General features: G+C 35.4%; 1 protein-coding gene across 1 annotated transcript in view; it reads right to left on the bottom strand.

Moving 5' to 3' along the window:
* The window catches only part of LOC113492021, a 44,645-nt gene extending 22,894 nt beyond the window's left edge, over positions 1 to 21,751 (bottom strand). Inside the window, exons 1-21 of the mRNA XM_026869296.1 lie at positions 21,588 to 21,751; positions 21,158 to 21,314; positions 20,558 to 20,807; positions 20,098 to 20,201; positions 19,461 to 19,636; positions 18,375 to 18,444; positions 17,393 to 17,524; positions 16,805 to 17,015; positions 16,122 to 16,300; positions 14,730 to 14,807; positions 13,911 to 14,018; positions 12,863 to 13,004; positions 12,220 to 12,362; positions 11,448 to 11,621; positions 8,715 to 8,942; positions 8,073 to 8,174; positions 7,100 to 7,261; positions 4,374 to 4,475; positions 3,458 to 3,549; positions 2,926 to 3,043; positions 2,484 to 2,603 (exon numbers count right to left, since the gene is read on the bottom strand). Of these exons, the coding sequence (XP_026725097.1) occupies positions 2,484 to 2,603; positions 2,926 to 3,043; positions 3,458 to 3,549; positions 4,374 to 4,475; positions 7,100 to 7,261; positions 8,073 to 8,174; positions 8,715 to 8,942; positions 11,448 to 11,621; positions 12,220 to 12,362; positions 12,863 to 13,004; positions 13,911 to 14,018; positions 14,730 to 14,807; positions 16,122 to 16,300; positions 16,805 to 17,015; positions 17,393 to 17,524; positions 18,375 to 18,444; positions 19,461 to 19,636; positions 20,098 to 20,201; positions 20,558 to 20,807; positions 21,158 to 21,314; positions 21,588 to 21,646 (2,907 nt within the window). The 5' untranslated portion in view covers positions 21,647 to 21,751. The remainder of the gene's footprint in view (positions 1 to 2,483; positions 2,604 to 2,925; positions 3,044 to 3,457; positions 3,550 to 4,373; positions 4,476 to 7,099; positions 7,262 to 8,072; positions 8,175 to 8,714; positions 8,943 to 11,447; positions 11,622 to 12,219; positions 12,363 to 12,862; positions 13,005 to 13,910; positions 14,019 to 14,729; positions 14,808 to 16,121; positions 16,301 to 16,804; positions 17,016 to 17,392; positions 17,525 to 18,374; positions 18,445 to 19,460; positions 19,637 to 20,097; positions 20,202 to 20,557; positions 20,808 to 21,157; positions 21,315 to 21,587) is intronic.
* Between the last annotated feature and the right edge of the window lie 2,979 nt (positions 21,752 to 24,730).

The following is a 24,730-nucleotide window of genomic DNA, read 5'->3' as shown; positions in this document are numbered from 1 at the left end:
GAATTACTTTAGCTATCATTGTGTCATTGGTCGACATTCGACATTCGACGGGCCTGTTGGTCTAGTGGTTAGTGACCCTGACTGCTGTACCAGAGGTCGTGGGTTCGATTCCCGCCCAGGACAAAAGTTGTGTGATGAGCATGATCATTTGTTCTGGTGTCTGGGTGTAATTTATCTATAATATGTATGTATTTAGAAATATATAAGTAAGTTTATCAGTTGTCTGGTTACCATAACACAAGCTCTGCTTAGCTTGGGATCAGATAACCGTGTGTGAGTTGTCCCAGGATATATTATTATATTATTATTTCCTTTATTTCATTAAAATACATATAAATTACATTTTTAAATATATATAAAAACAACATACATTTAAAAATATAAAAAATAGTGTCCAACCGGCAACGGGAACAGGGCCCAAGCTGCCGGTGGTCAGGGCTCCAGAGAGAGGAACCTCCTCACGATGCGCGCCGTGTCCAGAAGTACCGCTTTCTGAATCAAACCCTTGACCCAGACGCCCAACGAGAGCCTCCGAAGATGTTGATCGAGGCTCTTGGCTATTAAGCCATTGGCACTTACAACTATCGGGACAATGATTGCCGAGTCCACCTCCCACAAGTCGACAACCTCGTGAGCTAAATCCAAATATTTCAATTGTTTTTCTTTTTCTGCTTTCACGAGGTTCTCGTCATGGGGGATAGTGATATCAATAATCATTGTCCGACGCTCTGATCGATCGATCACCACTATATCAGGCTTATTGGCAACAATAGTCCTGTCAGTGATGATAGATCGATCCCAGTACAGTGTGATATGACCACTTTCGAGAACTGGGTCGGGCACATACTTAAAGTACGGCACCTCAGATTCCACAAGTTTGTATTTCAGAGCAAGATGCTGATGGATAATCCTGGCCACTTGGTTATGTCTGTGCAAGTATTCACCGTTAGCAAGACGAGAACATCCCGAAACTATATGTCTCAAGGATTCACCGGGACAGTGACATGCCCGACAGATGTCAACTGTACCATCCTTAATTATATATTTTCGGTAGTTATTCGTCATGATAACTTCATCCATAATTGCACATACAAACCCTTCGGTTTCTCCAAAGAGATCTCCGAAGCGTAGCCAGGCCACGGACGCTAAGAAATCTACATCGGCCCCGTGAAGGGTCCGATAATAGCGTCCGTGTAGCTCCTTGCTTTGCCATACATCTTTGCGGTCTTTGACGCTTAGTACGACAGGTTTGTGCCAGTTCTCTTTACCTAGAGAGAGCGGAGTGAAGCCATTATCCACTGCCACCACATCTCGGTGCATCCCCACGTCCACTCGGAGGAAATACTCCCTGAGGTTACATACCTCGCGATTATGGAGGGTCTTGGCATTTAGGAAGCCACGACCCCCACACTTTCGCGGGATATATAACCTCATTACCGATGATCGCGGGTGGTGCATTCGATTTGCGGTGAGCAGTGTGCGGACTCTTCTATCCAAGGCGTCCAGTTCGGTCTGTGTCCACTTGAGTATGCCAAAGGAGTACATTATCACTGGCATGACCCAACCATTAAAGGCACGCACCTTGTTACCGCCCGATAAGGAACTTTTTAGTACCTTATTCAGGCGGCCAAAGAAACGTGTCTGTAACGATTGTTTCATGTCAGCGACATTAATGCCTAACGCCTCTGACATACCCAAGTATTTGTAGGTTTCCGTTGAGGAGAGGGACCTAAGGTTTATAGAATCCGAGAGCTGTATGCCCTGGGATTCTACAATCCCACCTCGTTTTACATGCATGACTGCACATTTGTCAACACCAAATTCCATTCTGATGGAATTACTGAAGCTTTCAGTAATCTTCAGTAACTTCATCAGTTGCAACTTGTTGGAAGCAAACAATTTCAGGTCAATATTATTATTATTGGTAAGTATAAGAATAAATTGTTTTGGTTGATGGTAAACTGACAATACTTAATTTACACAACTTGGTGTTCCTCGAGATTTATTTTTCTGAGTCTGACGTATACATTACATACATACATAGCAGCATACATTTGTAAAGTTTGACAAACAACAAAAAATTGCGATATTTGAACCATAATAATATAACGAATGCCGATACTTGTGCAATCCTTAAATTAATAGTGTAAAAGAGACAGCGCCATACATGGTTGGGGCGTGTCATCCATTACAGCAATAGTCTTGCCTTTCAAACCAGAGTCCGCAGGACACACGAAAGAAACCGTGACTCTGGCTCAGGCAGTTGAAGGGTAACGGAGTGTTTTGGTCGGTTATAGTGCAACATATCCCCAAGCAGTGCCCTCGACGTGGGTTAAAGTCGTTATCGTTTCAACCCGGAACACAAAAAAGAGGGCGGTCTACCCTTTTTTCGGTTCCGTAAATTAGTAGAATTCTGCTTTCTCATTTATCAAATATCTGAAACCTACAATACCTTACTAATAATAACTTCCATGAAGAGCTACCTTTTGCAAGATATACATATCCCGTCCTATATCAGCTGCATGTTGAACCACCTCGTTATCAGGTAACACCAGTTTTCTCGTATTACTAGCCACGGTCTGGAGGAAGTCCCGATTGTGTACCTACAAGCAACGTTATGTCCCACATTCATATTTTATTAAAATCTTTTGTTAGTTTTAATCATAGCGAAGATTTCTGGAGATGAAAAATAAATTAAAACAGTACTGCATTTTGAGGAAGCGTTGTCTTATAATTTCGTATAGTAGGTATGTAAAGGTGCAGTAAAACACGTTTCAGTGATATTGCCTATTGTTTTTGTTTCGAGAACCTATATTCAGTAACAGTATATAATGTCTTCATAATAGAACGACACTTGAATGAACCTTTACATCCTATATTCTGCTTAAGTTTATAAAAGGAACAGTAACAAATAACGGTTATTACCTGAAACAACGGGCACACTAATAAAGTCTCGACCATTTCAATAGAGAGCACTTCTTGTTGTATATTCGTGGACATATCTTTAAATAATTCCTCCGTAGATACAGCGTTATTGTAGTACCTGTTTCGGATTAAGAGAATATATTCAAAATCTATCCCCCTTGCAGAATATTGTTCTTCAGAACATGAATTAGTATTTAAGATTAAGCTAGTGCTTAATCTGATAGAGTTGACAAATCAGCCAAAATATAAAGACATTAAAATGAGGTGTAGAAACATGGTTGAATTTAAGCACTAAAATTATCAAAATTCTTACTCGTTAAAGAAAATCACGATAAAAAATCAACGGCGTCATTAATTGTGTACCTACGAACTTTGCATGGAAAAATCAAACTATCTTTCATTTAATTTAAATCCATCATGTTTAACTCATCAATTTCAATACACACCGAAATACCGGTAGTACATATTCAATAAATAAGTTACGAACTCATCTACTATCTCGCGAACTATTTTCTAAAACAGTTCTACTCACCATTGAACGCAGAAGAACTTTTTCACTCGGGCCTTGATTTTTGAACTAACGTGATTCACAGAGAGGAAATAAAACAACTCCCTCATGGATTCCTACGAAAGATGGATGGAGCTAATAAATAAAATCTTAGGAATATTCTGTAATACTTTAATAAAGATGAAACGATATGCCTGTAAGGACCACATCGTATATTTTACGATACAAGCATTACGTGGGTCGTCGGCTGTGATATAACTCAATAAAATCTAATATTTCCAGAATTTATGTTTCTTTGAAATCCCATTAGGTTTATAGAATCAACTATTCAATCACATTGACACAATAAAAATGTATATCCAACATCCAAATATCATATTAAAAATAATATAATGAAAAGGAAAAATAAATCCATTATTCGGTCATACGAATCAACGTACCCGATTGTATGAACGAAATAAATAACCTATGGATAAGGGATATTCATCGTACACCCAAACTGTATCACTAGCATGACGATACAAAATGAACTCCCGAAAATTCAATTATGTCTCAGAAAGGAAAGGACGACTGGAATATTTGGTATTTTTCCATCCCTATTATTTTTCAAATACGGCCTAAACCCAATAGTTAAACATCAATAAAAATCCGGGTCATTGGACAGTTCAAATACAATCAATTCTGTTCATATCATTCTTGTTCATTGGTTCAGAAGATTTGGTTATTGTTTTTCGAAGCTGATTTTGCGTTCCCAAATTTTACCTTTACATAAAGTAGGGAATTCGATTTCATTAAATTTTTGTACGAGGATTTAAGAAGCAATATCTAGGCTTTTTTAATCACGTTTTGAGAATAAATTAACAATGGCTACAAAAGGCGGGTGTTTCTATCTGAAATATAATGTACCTTAAAGCTATTTAAATTAGAAATCTTTGTGTACCTTGAACTTCAGCCTCCTTTGTGTTGCTAGTAGGTAGTGGCTGCAGATTCTCGCCGTGTAGAAACAACTTAAGTACGATCCCAACGCGAAGAGGGCAATAACCTAAAATATTTCAGTATTAACTTGGAATTCATAACTTTATACTGGAAAATTCATCCTCCCTGAAAAAATTGGATTAATCATTTTTCAAGAAGGATGAAGCCAGTCTCTTCTTAAAAATGATGTGTGCAGTGGTATACAGTTACTAGTAGAGCAGCACAAAACAGGTTCAAAAATATACATATTTAATTTTAAGAGCATTTTCCCAGTGGTGTTTACATAGCGTCGTGTGTAGATATAACAAAACAAAAACTAGCTCCATATTTCATGTGTTCGCATAATTATATAATAAAATTTGCATATCCATAAAAATGTCGTCACGTTATATCGCCAGCGGTCTGTGTTATCGCAATATTCTCAGGGCGAACATTTAGAATTTATAATTAAATGTGATGGTTCACCGCCCATGTTTCCTGCCATAACTCGAAGATGACACATTTAATTAGCCTATGAGTATGAAAAACACATTGCTTCTAATTCTTGTGCGAAGTTATCGCTTCACTGTGGAGCATGTTCAACAAAACTCCGGCCATCAGTTCAATACATAGAAACATGCATATAAGTCAACAAATTTCATTATCAATATCAGAAACTCTAACAAAAAATTGGCCTTTCCGTACGGTGATGATACGATATATCATCATACTTATACAGTCTATTGCTGAACTAAAGTTTATGTTTTAAGGCGACCTTAACTAGACTTTTAAGAGGGCTAAACAAGGCTACAGCGAGTTATTTTTAACTCCCACGCGGCTAACAAAATATTCAAGTCACATGTATAGAGACTCAGAACAAGGATACGCGGATCAAACAAACGCCTTTCTACATGGAGGACCTTAACCATTCAGCCATATGTGCTGTCGAATGTTGCTATCGTAGTTAGATAAAAGCTAACTTTTTCAGCAATATTCTCTGAGGGCATCCTCTGTGGCTTTAGAGATCCTATTCTTGCACAAAAAAATACTGTAGTTCCCGATTAGCTACCAAAATTGTTCGGGATTAAACTCTAATTTCAAACAACAACATAGAAAAATGTTACTTTAATAAAATGTCTGACTTCCTTGGTAAGCGTTACCACTGAGCACATAAAATACGGCAAATTTTAAATGTGACCAGAGTATATTTAAATACGTTTTGCATCACATTGACATAAGTTATATAACATTAACTGGCAGTCCCAATTTCAGTATAAACTACTTTCAGAGAACAGTATCGTCAGCATTTGCAACCACAACGCCAATGAAATGACGTGGTTTATTTCAATTATTCACGATATTGTACACGCTGGTATTTATGTGGAATTCGTGTTCATTACCATAAAGGTAATGTTAATTAAAATTGAACAAAAAGTATCGAAACCTGACAAAAATATTAGATCAATAACTAATGTTCTTAAATCTAAAGCCATGTAGAAAATATGAATATTGACTTGATTTCGACTTGTCAATTTGAAACATTGGACAAAATCGCATTGACGCAGAAAGGAATGTAGCCTGTCTACAGGTCCTGGATTACTATACATATACATACACATATTATTTATTTGGTACCTGTATATTTCTGAAAAAGTAAGAGACCGCGTTTTTCCATAAACATTTTTCACCCAAACACAAGGAAAAAGGAATCTATTCCGCCCCTAACAACAAATGCATAATTTAACAATATGTTTTAACAAAGCACACAAAAAATCATCAGTATATCAGATATTTTTCGGGAGAAAAAGCCGCAATAGCGTAGACGTATAATAAATAAAGTCGTACAGTCCATAAAACTTTTTGTGCATTGAACAAAAATTCCGAGAAAAATATACGGTTATGGAGTGAGAGGTAATGGGAAACATACGTGGGATAATATATGAAGTGGTTTGGTATCCATTTACTATAGATTACACTATCTTTCTTTAATGGGGGAAGTACATTTGTAGGAACATATGTAAGGAGTTTTTATACGTAACTGTTGTGCTATGTGCTTAAAATACCTACACTTGGATGGGTGCCCGGAAAAAAACTGGCCGAGTTGGAATTTATAGCTCTACTGTATTCGGACTATAGTTCTGAACTCTACTTAGTAATTCATGTCAAACTATAGGGACACTTTTGTACCCATTTTAAAGACATAAGTTTCATACATACATAAATTCAAAGGTAAAATATTCAAATACCTAAAGGACTTCATATAAGACGCTTATATTATAAAAAAGACAAACTATTAATTTCAGTAATTTACTGATAATAACAAAAAGGTCCACAATCTCTTCCTTTAAATTGCTTCATAAGAGCACAATAAAATTTATGGCAGAAACGATCACCCTTCTGGATAAAGCGTATTGAAATGGCATTTGAAATGACTTCGAGATTCTTTCGCCGTAACATTAACCAATATAGCCTATTAAAAACTCTTTTATAATAAATATAAAAAGAGTTTCACTTCCACATATAGAAAACATGTGGTATCATAGTCATCAGGGTCAACATTGATGTAGGTGCAACTCTTATAAAAAACTTGCTGCTGTCCCTGAATTTCCAAAAAAAAACACTACAAGGTGGTTTGAAGTCATTCTCGAGATTTTACGTCACATTGATCTTATTTAGATCAATGTGTGGTACAATATTTTTAATCATACTTACGACAATCAAGTCGATGTCTCCGGGCGCTATTTCCGAAGATCCAGACCCAGTGAACACGGTTGTACCGAAAACGAAAGCAGTCTTCATGGGGGTTTCGTGGCGCGCTTCCACAGACATAAAAACTTTCGTCTCCCAGTATATCAGCTGAGCCATCCATGAATTCTGTAAACAATTTAATGGTTACAGTTCATAAATCTGACTGCACCGATCCCCGCGTAGGACAAGCATTTGTGTGATCCACGAATGCTTGTTCTGAGTCTGGGTGTCGTTGTGCATGTGATTTGTATGTTTGTAAAACCCCCCGCGACACAAGGATTAAATTCATTACTGCGTAAGTCGTTTTTTTTAATACGTGATTGAGGATGAGATAATGATGACGGTGAAAGTAATATACTAAAACATATTATTCATACAGTCATTTTATGAAACGGGGTCAAAATAGCAAAAAGTCGATTGAGAGTATAGTAATATCATTCACCGACTTAAAAAATCTGTATCTTATGAGTAGATATTTGAAGTACAGTGCATAGCAAATATTTTTGGACACCATTTTTTATTTTTGCATTAACAACGTATCGAATTTACGTTTAACCCTGCACTCGATGTCACACGAAGTGCACATACTTGTCCGTGTGGGAGTCAAGCCTTCCTTTACTATTTCAGCTTTGATCCGAAGGGTCGTCAAAAGGAAAATGCTTGACAGAGAACGCGTCAGAGAAAATCGTTGAATCGTATCGTTCTGTATGCATAACTGAAGCGTTTTTGATATTTCAAACGCGAATGTATATTGGAAATTGATGACTGAACGAATGGCAAAGAACTGTAAGAGGAGTCCACGCTAACTGAAACTGCATGGCGTGCTACAAAACTGTGTCCTTTTCAAATATACAGCTACAGCGTCCATCAATTGAGTAAAAGTGACATTGACTAATAATTCACCTAAACAATAATATAGAAGGTGTTTAGTATTTACCTCACGGCACAATTTCCTTGGACATGCATATAGGTACAGAAAACATCCAGACCAGTAACAAAATATAATAAAAATCGTACAAAACTTTGTCAGGACGATGAACTGTAAATTAAAACAAACGCTTACTATTCATATGTAACTCCACTCTATAAGCAACATAATTATAGTACAAGTATACAACAAATTATTGAAGTATTCTCCTACATTCAAAAAAACATTATGTTACTGACAGTTGGAACAAATTCCCCGAACTCGCTCTTGTTTGTATCGTAGCCAACGTTGAAATTGTAAAAAAACTTGCGAAAAGTTGATATTACAAAGTTAAAAAGGTTTTTGTCATTTTAAAGGTTTTTTGGGCATGTCCTTTTGATTTTTTTACGAAAATAAAAAGTGTATAACAATAAACGAAAAACATACAATGTGAAATCGGAAAGCTGTATTGAACAAAATGGGGATTGTTATAACTACATATTTGGCTCGAAATTTTAATGTTTGCGGTTTTGTATGAAATTGTCAATGTTCCAAAATGTCGGGTAAATTTGTATTTATTCTCATACCTTTAATCCAAAAAACCTGTTTATCCTTAACCATACTATATTTAGATCTAATCGAACATCAGCAAATAAACCAGCGTTACCATACCTTGACATGACTATTAAAATTCTTAGCCCATTTATCGAGATAATCCCATATATGCCAGACCTGTAGAATAGGGAACAGCATCGCTATCTGACCAGCTACCGTCTCCCCTTGAGGGTCTAGGGTATCAGTAAATATGGAAACAGGAAACACAGATATTACATCCAGGTAAAACCCGAAGGTAGCCATTTTTACTTCTGCTATCTCCTTGACCGTCTCTTTTCGTATATTCTGGGAAGGAAAACAGTTTTTCCTTGAATCAAGCTATTGTAATATTTTCTGCGGACTTGAGACTCGAGAGGGCTGGTTTTTTTATAACGGAGCTCTGATAGCCATCTGCCAGCTCATATTTAAGATCAACAGCATAAAAACATAATATTAGATTGTCACGCAATACACTCAAGCATGTGAATTTCAACTCAATTACCGGGAAATAGCCGATAACCGAAAGAAATCTTACTTGCAAGGATTTATTACAGAAAAATAGAAATTATTTATTCAACTTTCTAGTTACGGAGATAAGCGAGAAAACTTGACATTCCTTAAGTGTCCTTTATAGACGCAAGTTAAACTTTTAAGAGACTTCAAAATGTATTCGGTGAGTGCTTGTTAAATAACAAGTTGGTTATACTAGTTCTACATTCTACAGTTAACATAACTGAGTTACCAAGGAATATGAATATGGATTTAAGAGCCTCTTGATTTCAGGAAAATATGGAACATTAGTGAACTTGGTACAAAAAGTTTTCAAAATCTTTAGAAAACACGAATGGTCACCCATCCACGCACCGACAGTTTAAAACGTAGGTTAACCAGTGATCGATATTCATCATCATCATCAACAGCCCATATTCGTACACTGCTGGACATAGGCCTCCCCAATTGCACGCCATTGATATCTATCTTCGGCTACTCGCATCCAGCTCCTGCCAGCCACCTTTGATCATCAGTGATCGATCAATTTGTGCAATTGTAGCTAACTGACAAGCTCGTCTTATATGCTCGTAAATAATAGCGTAATAAGCACACAATAACTAATTACCGTCATTAATTATTATAACAAGCTAATTAAGACGGAATATCGCAGGTAATTTTACAAACGTTCCCTTAGCAATACCTAATAGGTTATACCAATTGTGAATCAAACCCGTGCCGTTAATTGATTTGAATTGACGTTACGCACGCAACCAAACCGCTTTGAACTGGAGGTCTACCACCACATCTTGACTTTACAGCTGTTGAAGAGAGAGACAGCTGTATGTTATGTAGAGCACCTTCTCGCTTCCGCAATTGTCAGAATATTATTTGAAGAACCAATAGTAGACCCCTTACCCGAAACAACGTCTTTGTATACCACGATAACAACAGCAATTGCATACGGGACCTTTATTCCTAGATGTATTGCGGTTCCAGAGACCTGCGTGCCCCTAATGATTTATTATTGCTTTCTTTGTATACGAATAAAGAATTAAAGGGAAAAGTTTTCGATTACATTTTTTTATTTCATGTTTAAATCGAATGTAACCGTAATTGTTAAAAAAAATCTAATAACGATAGGTTTTGTTCGTAACATCGTTTCAGTGACAAAATAAAACAACTAGGTAAGTGACATTATTGTATACACCCAGTGACATGACACTACATAATCGATTAAATTAAAGTCAGATTACAGACTTCCTCTGCAATAAATCGAGTTAAAAAGAAATGTAGAAATCACGAAGTTCATTATCTCACAATCTAAGTTAAGAACAATTAATCGTTTTGCCCGACTTACAAATCAAAGTTCCGTAGAGCTGCAATCCTACAAACTGCTATTAGATTAATAAGTTTCCAGCGAGCACCAATTTATTCATGTCAACGACTTAAACGTGTTTACGGTGGGTAAAGACTGACTATTTTACATGAAAGATAATTCTTTAGGAATTAGGTAATGTTATTATCATAACTTTCGAGAGCGGGATTTATAATCGTATGATAACGGTTTTCTTACGCGTATTTATTGGAATTGCCCGACTAGTTTTGCTCATGATTTAGGACTCTGGTTTGGTCCAAACACATTGTAATAATTATAAGAGAGAATAAGAGTAAACAAACGGTTTAAAAAAAACAATTGTTTTTTGATGATTTTGTTACGGAAAAGGTACATAGGTTAGCTATCAATAATCGAATTTTAATATAATGCAAATTGTTAATTTGATTAGACTAAGCACCGAGTAAAGATTCCGCACTGTGATCAATTGAAAAACGAGATGTTTTTAACAAAAGGAATTCTGTTTATCGTTAATTTGCTATTCATTCAGTACTAATATTTCGTGGTTAAAATATAGCCACATAAATTGTAGTCTTACCGCGACGTACGCGTGTATTAAATGGCATTAACTGTGGAAGCCACGTGCCCGCGGCATTGTCGACGTCAGCGTGGGCGGGAGCTAAACCGAAAACAAAACAACTTACGCACAGCTCTGCGTTTTTGTTTACCAACGATGTTTTTTTACAAAACATATTTTGAGTATTCTTTAACAAAATATGTCGTGTTTTTTATTAAGCGATTTTATAACTTACCTAAATGATATTTGTGTACGATTATTTTACTGTAGTCTAAAAGGGTTACCAAAAAGGAATCTAGATAAGTTTTTTATTGAAGTAAAGTCACTTCACTCCTTTTCTAAGTATAGTATTGTAAAGAGCAATAGTAAATATCGTATTTACATGCAAGAATAAACCAAAAAAGGTTACCTTTTCAACCGTAGCAGTGGTAAGCTGTATATAAATGTTTAGCAGTAAGCCAGCGACCACAATAGTGGTTAGAACCTTTTCCGTATCAGAGTGGTGGTTCTGCAGTGCCGAGTAGGGAGCCATGAAGCACACGTATACCACCATCACAAAGTGCACTATGTCGAACATATGAGTCTGGAATAAAATCAACTACAATTTCCACCTTTTCAGTAACCACTGTAGAGAATTACATAATCGGAAAAGCTACTCTCTATCTCGAAATAAGTATCAAAATATAACACGGTATTTGCATTTCTTTGCAAGGATAAATAAATGTATTTAAAATTTATATTCTTATTAAAATTCTGAATTGAGTTACTGCGTCGTTACTCAAACGCAAATATGAGTTTGCTTAGTACATGACATGTAAAGTGCTCATGCATTATAAGTTAGTATTTATAATGCGCTCTTTGATAGTAAAATATTCCATTTGTATAATCGTATGTCAAACAGTGTCTTTCTATTGATAGTTTGTTGTAGGCAACGCAAGTTATGGTGCGCGTTGTCGCGGTGTTTTCTCCGCAGTCGAAAGTGTAAAGGACCACATAAGTATACTTTCAGGAGTAATTGAATGACTATGAATTTACCAAAGCTAATTTAGCTGATATACCGACTTGTTAAAAACATTGAACTGTTTACTAACTTGAAGTAGTATTTTAAATTCTACGATGTCTAAAATTTTTTCTTCATCGTAATATGAGGAAACTTCGAAGGACTTATCTGAATGACGTACAAAGTCTGTGTTAGGCTTCAGAATCCAGGGGAAGTTTGATCTGAGACAAATATGCGGTGCATCGATAGTGGTAACGTTGGCTGACAACTGGTACAGCTCCAAGTATTCCGTTGTGAACTTAGGCTGACGAACGTTGTTCTCGTCTAGAAGGAAAATAGGCATTGATATTTAGTACCATTAGGCAACACCTTAATACTACACATAACTACAAGAATAAATGAAATAAGAATACCAACACAAAGATAATGTAAAAAGAAAAACGCTGCAGTGTAGCGCTATGCCTCACCAAAACATCAATTAAGTACGTCTTATTTAAAGAATTTGAGTTTGAGACTTCATATAAAAGGCCAGATAAGTGTTTACGCAAGTATCCAAAAAACGCATGGCAATATAAGATTATATCTATGAGATTATAAAGGCAACTAGAAACATGTCGTTATGTAAATGAGGTACTAGGTACCCTGCTTAAAAACTTCTTAAACAAAAAGTCATCATCAGTTCCTTAAACCCTTAATTATTTATCACTTCGATAAAATCAAACACGAGTACCAACCATAGCTACAGATAACAAAAAGAGCGTTAAAAGAAAACACCAACGCCAACCGCAAAAAGGAAAAGCACATTTAAATTTAAATTCTATTACCTCTATAGTACATGTGAGAGTCGTCTACAAAAGTAGGGTCCTCTTCTTCGACGCCCGCCAAATTGTCTTTAAGTACTTTCATGGGCCGGTACCTGGTCCGGATTAGTCTCGAGTCGCCTCTATCGTACTCCTCTATTGCTTCCTAGAGTCACGTTGAATGTGAACAAGTTTCAGTGCTAAAATATGTGACTACGTAGTACGTGCGTTAAAAATAAATGGTTGGACTTTTTAGTGGGAGTGGATTTTAAAACGGTTTTTCGAAATAGTTTTAAGGGGTTGGAAGGGGAAACTTACTTTTGAGACATTGTATATTCTTTTTTTGTTGGATTCACTTTCGAAATTGTATTACGTCATGTATTAGTATGTATTGGTCAGGTAAATATTAACAGGTACTTTTTTAATACAATACCTAAATGGCCTTATACTCTTAATTTTAATACTGTTTTCGTTCGTACATGTCACTCCAAATGTTCGACATTAGGTTTAGAACATTTATACCCATATAAATAAGGAAGTTTTCCTTCGCAGTAAAATAAAATCAAGGCATTATACGTAGGTATTTAAAATAGGACGAAATCTAACTGAATTCAAACCTCGTTATAAAGAGTTATAGTACATTTGAGTTTTGCAGTCCCACTTTATTATTCACACGCTAGGAAATGTCAAGTGCCGTACGAAATAAACTGGTTTCACTAAACCTGAAGTTGTGAAAATTCATAGCTTTATAAAGTAGAATGTGACTTTGATGTAGGATTAAAGTTTTATAACCTTATTTTAGAAAGCATGGTGATGATGACGGAAATGATGTTTAAATATAAGCTGTAGCTGTTTGTCTTAACTAAGTTGAAAAGTTTGTATTCTTTGACATGACATTCAAGGTCTTTGACGTGACATGTGATGAACGAAACTAAATTCGTAACACGAAATCTATGTTGGTAAAGCGAGTAGCGCCTAGTCGCAGGTTCGAGTTCAAATTACCTACTCTTCCAAAGTATTCCTGAATATACAACCTTGAAAGACAATTTAATATAATAGTCGTTATACTGACCTGCTTACGCCGCGCGGTCTTTAGCCTAGTGCTTATTTTATTTCGTATAACTTCAAACATGGTCGGGTGCTCAGATATCACTCGCATAAAATCTGTCCGGCGTAAAACCTGCGGAATTAGGTTAATTGAGGTGTAACTCAAATGTGGGGCGGACCGCCGACTTAGTTATAAAGAGGTCTTTGTTTGTTACCCACTCCCTATACCACAAACAGGTAAAGCAAGGCTGTACGCGTTGTGGAAGCGAGACGGCAGTATATTCGGTACTGCGAAACAGTTTTGCCAGTCTTTTGTCTTGCTTTAACAGAAACAGCCTGAATTTAAAGCTCATAAACCCGTTAAAGAGTCATAATGATCTCACCTCGTAACCAACTTTAATATCTTTATTTATTTACGTAGGCACGTCAATCTACAAATATAATTTTGTTTATAAATGTTAATAATGAGAAAGTGAAATGATATGCATGTAAATAGGGAATTATTTGGACGTTAAATAAATAAGTAATCATGGAACGTCATAACTGATGAATATAAATTTATGTCATGTTAAGTCAGCCTTACAAAGCAAGCATACCTAGGTGTAGGCTCATAGCCTATAGGTAGCTTTTGATTATTTATGATGCTAGGTTAGGTGTAACTTCAAACGATAATTTCGATATAACGATGTTCAAGAAAATACGGACTATGCTACGGATATATGACAGGCAAGTTATTCTAATTCTCCTCCGCCATCACGTATAACTGACTGTAGTAACCTGTATTACCTGTATAAGTAGGTATATCTACACGTTCTAATATATTTTTAAACAATACTTCACTGACCTGTACTTCGACGTAAGTGGCCGCTTTGACGGTTACTTTCGAAGGTATTGAGTAGAATAGACTGAGCTCTCCAAGTACCTAGGACGAAAATTATCCTTTACAAAACCTGTCACACGAACTAGGTTGAAATAGTACCCTCATTAGCAATCCTACGATGTGCCCTTTAAAGAAGAACTTAGAGGAAGCGACTGTTTTGTTGGTTTAAATTTAAGTTATATTAGCATGCCGTACGCGAAAGGCAAAAGATTGAAAATCAATGGGATTGAATGAGACAGTTTATGCTGCAAATAGGTTAGATTTTATCGCATTGTCATGCTAAATTCATTGTAAACTTCATGGAGACATTTCCTACTTGGGTACACCGAGACGAAAAGTCAAAGCAAACTCAGGGGTATAATTCGATTCTCCTGTATTTCTATCAGTCTGTTTCTAGGTTTAAAGTAAGGCTGCTGTCCTTCAATTTTACTAACATTACAAACGATTAAATTAGTTCTCAAAATAGATCCCACTCTAAAAGTCCCTGATGGAAATTAGCGTTAATATTTTTGTTTGCCACAAACTGCTACAAACCCATATGAACGATAGTTTATTTATTTTCCCAAAAGACATACGCAGAAACGCTAAAGCAAAAAAATATAAATAAAACATTCTTGAAACTAACATTATTTGAAAACATACTTTAAGTATTTTTTATATGTATGTACCAATATATAGCACTTACCGGTAAATGCGACATCAAAGCTAAATTAATCAGAATTAAGCATATAATATGTTTCGAAAGCATTACCATCTCAAGACCTCAGTTAATTGAATTATAATATCAACAACATAGCTAATTGACAAAGCAATAATAACCTAAGATGGATTGGATATTACAACATTATAATAATTAAATGAAACCTTTTTGGATAGTAATTCGATTGAATTAATATTGTAATTATTAGGTACTATCAGTTTCCATTTCATTATAAGAGGGTATTTTCCACATAATAAGGTGGTTTTATTAGTACGTATCTCAAACCCAAATTGATTGATTCGTGCTGAAGGTAAAACCTTAAAATTAATGGATATAAAAAAATCGAAATTCCCACGTTTTTAAATGTCCAATTTCATCAAATTTTGTCAGCTTTGATTGCCGGTTCAGATTTGAAGCTAACCTAAAAATTTCAGCCTGCTAGGTATTCGGGAAGTGCCTCAAAATTTAGTTGCGAAAATTCACGGAACGAAAAAGAAGCAAACATACAAGAAGGTAATTTATAAAAGTGTCTGAAAAATACACATTATTGTTGTCCTTAGCCAAACTTCTATTCTTTATATTATTATAATGTAATGGTCAAGAGCACAGGAACTAAAATACGTTCATAGATAAATAGAAGTAATACGATTACTCACAGTCCCAGCTTTAAATGCAATCATAGGGCTCTCGTCGTCTTCATCCGAAAGCATTTCAATGACGCCACGTTTAATGCAAATCATACCGCTTTTCACAACACCCTGACTCCAAATATGCTGCCCTTCCAAATACAACTCGTGTCTCATGAGCAACGATATCTGTCGCATAAACGATTCCTCTACAAAAACGATGAAATTACACTTAAGTTTAACCTTTATAACCATGTGATAAATCATAAAGTATAGTCAGCAACTAAAATGTTTGAACACAACTAGATTTATAACACATGTTAACATCAATAAGTAGGCATTGAGGCTAAGAAACTAGAAAAAGTGTTTTAAATCCGTCTTTGTTCTTAAATTTTTCATTAAATTAAGAAAAGTTCATTATCATCAATTATCTCCATTATAAAGAATTCCAATAGCCTTAAAGGCAGCCTTTCCAAATACAGATCCCATCTTTTACAAAACGTCTAACGAACTTTAATAAATGTGCACGGAACAGCTCTTAATTAACGAAAACTCTCTTTCAATACAATATCATTATCCGAAAGCCCTTAAGTAAACGCCCACCCCGACGTTTTTAGATAATTCAACGGCTCCACAAAGGTATAGAATTCGAGGGAAACTTAGTATCTTCCTTAACAAAGTTATGACGTAGTTATAGCACGAATTATACTAACTGGTATCCCTAAATAGCATTGAGTTATGGAAATTCCCGACGTTGATGTCAAAGATTAGTTCCATCTGTAGCGGTAAGGGTAGTTTGTTTAGTTGGTCCGACCTCAGTATTCCGTCTTTCATCTCCCACAATTGAAGTTTGTAGTTTTTGCATTGATCTATTAAGCATTCCGGTGCTCTACTTATCCTTAGATAATTTATCATGTGGTGGTACTGGAAATATAAGTTATAATAAAAATATCACCCTGTATATGATTGGCGATTTCAGATTTCAATATTTTTAATGCAGGTTTCCTCACGATCATATTCTTCAGAAGAAGTAGATACATATTTATAAATAATTATAAATTACAACTTTAAAAAAAACCATATTGCCGCTTTTCCTGCTTTAGGATCGAACCTGCACCTCTTGAATACAAATTCATACATGAAACCTTCAGACCAGGGGTCCATTCCATACCACAATAAAGTTTTATCAAAAGAAAATGGACCAACTCTTTCGGCTTTTATATGGTAACAAACACACAGACACTCTTTCGCCTTCATACTTTTACTGAAAATTACGGACCATACACATTAAAAGGTCTTACTCTATCAACGAAATTAGCTCTTCTAGTATTTTCGATGACTAACTCCCAGGCAAGGGTGCCAATGAAACGATATCGGAAGAACACATAGCCAGATAGCGTCAGGCATGATGTCAACCATTTTTGTGAAACAAGCTAAAACGTTAAGTAGAAATTGTATAGGTCTTACTCAAGTAGGTACAGCACTAGGATAACATTAGCTTTTAAAATGTTTAGAATTTTTTGTTTTTGCTGTAATGAAAGATACAAATAACAGACAGTAATAGGCAGAGAAGTCAAGTCGTTTTTTATATCTAGCCTAATACATAGGTACATTAAAAGACCGAGCATGAATAAACGTTGCTTTCGTATTTTGATTAAAATAAACTGCAAAGCACAAAAGCACGAAATTTGATTTACACAAAGATCTAAAGAATAAAGTTTGCAATTATCTATTTTAATTAAGAACTTAGACACAGTAAAGCAACTACAGTCAACGTGATTGTATTTTATTATAAACGAGCAATTTAAATTTACGAGATGAAAATTGTATCTGCATTTAAAGTTTTGCTCACATCCATTGCAACTTTATAATAAAAGCCATTTTGAACATCAAAGATAATAAGAATAACATAGTAGAAATTACGATCTAATTACTGTTGAATTTTTAAAACAAGTATAAGATAGGACATGGGTACTTGTTTCAAAATTTCATTTTTCACAATTAAATCAAATAGTATCAATACACAATGCAAAAGTAACAACCTATTTGTTTAATTTATCAAACTTTTTATGATATGAAACAGTTAAATCTTGAATTGAATGTAGAGAAAACACGACCGACGCGACGTGGAAAGAGCGTAGTGATAAATCCTTCTGTTTGCAATGAAACCTACTTACTACAAACTCACCACTTAGCAGTTCATGAGTGGCTGTTATTTTACTACAAAATAATTAAAAAAATATATTTAAAACTAAAAATTTTATAGAATATAGTTGCACTTACCAAAGGGAACGAATCTCCAAAAACGACATTAAAAAACCGGCAAGTACAGTAGTACCAGCAAGTTCTGTAACTACAATAAACAATGGATTTTAGAACAACTACATCGTAAAACAATTGAATAACGACCCTATTTGATAAGACAACTCTGTCACCACAAACCTCACAAAGTAAAGCTATTGAAGAGAGACGCTAATGTAACTTTATTTTAACATACAACTGACATCAAATAAACACTATTGAACTTGATGACATTTTTTGTCCAAATAAAAGGAATTTCCCATTAAATACAAAAATATAATATTCGGTTAATGCAGACCGAAGCTCTGAGCTTTAAAAAATACAGACAAATTAAGAAACGCCTTTTTCAAATGGGTTGAAAAGGCGTTACCAGTTCCTTATTGATGTTTGTCGGCAATTTCTGATTTCATTTCTTTGTGTTAACATCGGTGGCAACTAAAATACGCTACATGAAGAGCACGGTAAATATGAACATATTTACATATAAAGTATATTCTACATGTATACATAATTGAGTGCCAGTCAAAGTTATAGCTGCAGTGAGGGTGCGCTTGGATGCCAAATGCGCCCAAGATATTTTCAAAGAGATTCTTTATCAAAAATGTCTCTTACGGGTTCCAGTTTGCGGTGCGGAAACTTTCAAGAATCTTTCTAAAATATTTCTATGTAATTTTTAACTTCTATTAACATTTGTGAGAAAAAATAATACTAATATAAACAGTTTCAATAAATTGGAATGAAGAGTAAACATTTAAAATTTCTTAGATTGACGTGCCCCGTGTTACAGAAAGTAATTCTGTTGGTTTGTGACTATGATTTCCCTAAATAAACAATACAAGATACTCACAATTACTATTACCATACCGTAGTAACGGCTTCCATTATTTATAGTCATCCCATGATAAGACATACTTACAGCATACATAATAGCTTTTGTTTGCCAATTATATTGCTATTATATTTGACAACTTTCGTAATATTCCTGCCAAACTAATTTTTACGATCGATCGATCTGACATTATATGAGTAAAAATAAACTACTTTAAGTTAAAATAAGAAATATAATACCTATCGAACTTCAAGCTCCGAGCGTGGACATGTGAAGGGTATCCAATATTATGCCACGGATGTTGCAAGGCAGGTAACTTATTCTGCGTATACCATAAACATGTGCCAGCGTGCAGCATCAGTGTAGCGGCTATCAATTGCTCAGAGAAAAACAGAAACTTCCGAGAGGTCCGCATCTGGTGACGTCAGAGTTCACACGTAAGGCTCCTTTAGACGCGACGAGCCATGTACATAATCAACTGACATTTCACCAAACGTTATAGTTGATAAAAAAACGCTCGAATGTATCGAGAAGGCAGGTTAGTGAGCAGTAGAATCATAGGTACTATATGAAATACGTGTTCTATTGATGCTAACGATTATTGTAACTTTGCTAGAGGGCTGATATCAAAAGGGGTAATATCTTAAGCCAGCCAACAATGTATTGCAACTCAACCGACATCGTCGTCTAAATGTCCCCTTATTAAAATTGGGCGAGAAATCAAACATGAATGTTAATAAGCAAAGTGTTGACGAGTCGAAACGAGCTCTCGACAGCTGTTGAATTAATTAAAAGGACAAATGTAATGGCTGAATGATATTTCAATTTCAAAATGGTGTACGCTACTAAAATGTTTAGAAATATAAGACAACTGACTTGACCGTTTATATCTTGAAAGAACTGTATCAATCTGTAAATTCGTGCGATTTCCAACCATCTTCCAACTATTGCGTATTTTTCACAGCCTGGTTTATTTTTAACTGAAAAAAACGAAGTAATTTAAAAAACTTTCTAACATGTATTGTTTTAAATAAAAACCAAAGGCTGATTACTGACTAAAATACAATAACAACAAAAGCTTGAATAATAAAACTGTGTAAGTGTAAGAGTGTCACTATTACTGTTGCCATATTAACTAGAAATGAATAGTCGTATTAATAAGTGGCACTGAGCAAAATGTCATTCTGAAGTATCTTACTGTCTTTGAGGTTGTCAAGAGGAATATAATAACAAATATACATTTTGAAATGTGACTTGGCTAGGTACCATTCCAGAGTGCGTATGTCAAACACTTAATATTTGTATCTATCACAATAGAATATACGTATGTACTCACATAACAAAGTCATCGGGAACATTGACAGAACATCGTAGGCCAGAAAGAGCAAGTTCCTTCTAAAAACTCTGATGTGTAAACGCACAAGAGGCCAAGCCGCATGCAGGATATGCACTATCACATCGACGATGTAAACTACTTCAGTTACTATCAAAGATACCTCCAGGAACAATCTGAATTCGTTCTCGATGTAATATGCAAGGAGTAGGTGCATCACAAACTTGTATACCACTACTACTAGGACTAGAGCCTGAAAAAAATACCTGGTATGTACAAAAGACTTTGAATCTTAATCATATTGTCATAAAATGATAAATCGTACCAAACCTTGATATTTAAAAACTAATCTTCAAAATAACGTTTCACATTCCTACTAGACTAGAAGCAATTTTACTGAGGAACTTTAAAATACATCACTTATTATTAGTGTAGTCAAAAAAAGAAAACTTCAAATGTATAGGTAACTTCGATAAGTTTCGGTGGGATAAAAAAAATGTCCACCACAATGAATAATAACTTTCGCCAAAGATGATTGATCCACGACAATGTATTAGAACTTTCTCAAAAAATAATTAAGACATTATCTCATACTTAGGTCACCTGAAAGCGTGTACTCCAAACGGTCATCAAAATGAAGTTCGTGATCACTCCCAACTTCCCCTCCCATAAGAACTTGCCCCTACTTTTATCTTTCCTTGCCTTTAAATTAGAGAAATGGTCGTTACCACTGGTTCCAGTTGCGTTTGTCCCTATTGTACTGTAATTCATATAATAACGCTATAGATTAAAGAAACCCTCAAGAAGTTAAAACATAAATCTCTAATCATAAATAATCACATAAACCCATTCCCAATTCAATTAGATCCGATATTAAAATAAATATTCTATACATACCAGTGGTTTGGATATACAAGTTATATCCAATGACCCAAGAAAATATACATATTTCAGGATCAGAAGATAAGTATATGTGACTCAAGTACACCATCTTATTGAGAGTGGAAAGAGTTTTAATTTTTTGTATACTTACGTGTTGCCCACCGTGCCCACGGAGGGCTCACTGACGCTCCTATGCATGCGACCGTACATCTTTTTAATATTTTTTAATACTCAAGACGTCGCACAAAAGAATAATCCACCATTTTCCCAAATTAAAAACCAGTTATTTATGCTTAGCCAACTGGTTCCTGTTCATATTTTTGAAAAATATCTGCAATAAAAAATAAAAAATCTCCTAGTTTATAGGTTTAATATAAAAAGATCCAAACCATTTTATTAAGCACATAAATAATTATAAAGAAACCCATTACATCTTTACGTTCTATCTTGGCATCGCAGCGAGAGACCAAATGAAATGCCATATTTTGGCGGATATTGAAATTTTACTGCGGGCTGCTTCGTTCACGGCGATGCTCGTAAAGTAGCAGTGCGGACTGACGCCGAGACCCTGTGATAAACCGACACGTACTGCTAAAGTGGCCAAGTCTTCAGCGATGGATTTGCAATAAAACCTGGTATTGTGAGCGTTTCGCAATCGAGGTGCGGAAATGGCGCCGGGAAATATACCCTCTTCTGTGTGAGCGGGATTGATGACGTGGATCGTGTCAAAAATAGAATAAAAACGTTACCGCTCGTGAAAAATCTACCAACCATAGCGCAACAAAAACTCTAACCCAGTGAAATGGGCACGCTGAGCGTCGTAGGCACTCATATAAAATGTAAATATGCGTCCAAGCTGTAGCAACGAAAGAATAATTCATATTCACGAGAAGTGAGCGGGGCGGGGGCGCCATCCATTTTGCATGGTTATTTTGGTGAAATCCCCGCGTATTCTGCCCTCATGTAATTAAGAGATTAAAAGATCAGCGAGCGGCGCCGAGCAAACTCGGCGAGATTTTTATGAAAACATTTTTCATCGCAATATGCAATAACCCACACTACGTCCCATTTTCAGACGTCGTCGTAAACACTCATGACTTAGTTGTTTTCATGACGTAGTCGTAATACCAACAATGGTTATGGACTTTTGAGTTACGAAGGCATTAATCTAAAATACGAATATGCAATACCACGTTATGTTAGCATTTTAACGTTCTGGTAAAGTAATACCCAAAGGAGTTTTTACAAAAGTCAAACGGGTTCTTATACTACAAAAGCGCCAAAAGGTGTAAATAAATGAATGGATAACAAAGAAAAAGTTTATTAACGTGAACAACACCAATTTCACAATGTAAAAGCTAAAAGGTAACGTGGAAAGGGCGTCCATTGGTGTAGTGTACGAAATACATACACACGGCCGTAAAGTTATACGAGCCGGCACCTGGCAGCCATCAAAATTAAAATATACCTGTGGAAATACCGAAAGTGCTAAAATACATTTCATCGAAACAAATATTGGATTTTTACGCTACATTCTGTTACAGATTAATTTTATTTACGGCTTAGCGCGTTTCGTATTGGAATGGGTTTTATTGAATTGAATTCCGTTCCATCATAAAGATTTTATGAATAAAATCGATAAAGATAAAGATAAAGATAAAGATAAATTTATTTGTCAGAATACAGTACAGTAAGGTGTTAAATATTATAAATTAGTATCTTGTATTCTACCATTACTGGTGTACAAATATTTAACTTATAAACTAACAAAAACAATAATATTGGCCAAAATTATATAATGCGAAAGGATGTAATCATATCATCAATGTATGTAATGTTGGATACATTGACATGATTGGTTAGTGTTTCGTACATATTTTTAAGAAACAATATCCTAAGAATCTAATACCTATCCACCTAGAAAAAGAAGATAGAGTTACAAATTAGATAAGAAAAGGAACGTGTTTAGATATTAACATAACAGCTGTAAAAGCGAAAGCGCTCAGTAATATCGTCATGGTGCCTGCAGACAAGTTATATTCTCAAAAAGGCTAGCTTCGACCAAATTCTTCGCAGAAATGTACTGAACTGATCAGTCAAAATCACGTGACTTTTCAAAACGGAATGTCATTTCCATTACATAACATTGGAAGATATCCATTCTAATGCCATGCATCTTTATCTCATCAAAATATTACGTAACAGACACTTGAAAAGTTTTCGCGCCCGTGTGTCACACGTAACTAGCTAGTTCGAACAAAAAGGCGCAAACGTCAGCGCTGCCCTCAGTCGCGGCGGAAAAATGTTCAGAGCAAAGTGCAGTTCCAGTATGAAAGGTAGCAGTAACTTTGTGCATTCCGACAGGAGCATTTCTAATTAGCAATGTTCAAGCCGCTTTTAGTAGACCCCTCCCGTAGCGCCTTCACTCTACTTTGTCATTGAAACAATAATAAACTGCGAAAGTAAGCTTTAATTAAGAATTGTAAGTTTTTTGTGTTTAATTAAGTAAGAAATTTAAAAGCAACATTAAATTAAATGTTGCTTCAAATTCAAACTAATATAAATGCGAAGTGAGTCGGTTTGCTGCAGAATTAAAGCTAGTTTAAGCGTTATTTGGAAACAATGTTGGAAAACAGAAAAGCAATAAAAAAGTTTTATTGCCCAAAGCTCCATTCAAAAAATGGGACTGAATATGATAACATATGATATGTATTGGTTCTGAAATAACAACACCGGACAAATTGTAATTGGTTAGAAACCAGTTTGAATGAATGCAGAAATTTGTTTTACTGCTTAATCAGCTAAGTTTTGGGGCGTATGATAAAAAATACAGGTCAAAATATTACAGATTATCTATGAAGCAATTAAACTTTTCCAAAATACTAAAATTAAGATAATATTGAAATCAAGCCCTAAAAAAGTATCTCCTACATGGTAGGTACATGAATTAAAACTACTATGAAATAAAAATAAAAATCAGAGTTGTTGACTGATTGATGCTCCAAAATTCAAAGATTACACTGAAAATCGAGCAAAAATTACATCGACACCATTACACCAAGAGCCTGGCCACTTAAAAGAACAAAGCAACGAGAATGTAGCATTCGCAGGATAAGAAAGCACGATGGTCCCTCAAATTGAAGGGAACTTCGTTACGGAGTCATCAGCGTGGTTCGCTCACGTCCGCCCCCTGCAAGGAAACCCGAGGGGAAAAATCCTGTAGAGTGGTGATTGAGTTAGCGCCCCGACTCTGGGAAATGGACGTCCCTTGTCACTTTTGTAACGCAATACCGC

Source organism: Trichoplusia ni, chromosome 3 (genome assembly GCF_003590095.1).
Source record: "Trichoplusia ni isolate ovarian cell line Hi5 chromosome 3, tn1, whole genome shotgun sequence".
Taxonomy (NCBI): Eukaryota; Metazoa; Arthropoda; class Insecta; order Lepidoptera; family Noctuidae; genus Trichoplusia; species Trichoplusia ni.
The sequence above is the reverse complement of the archived record's forward strand: the minus strand, read 5'-3'. Positions and strand labels throughout refer to the sequence as shown.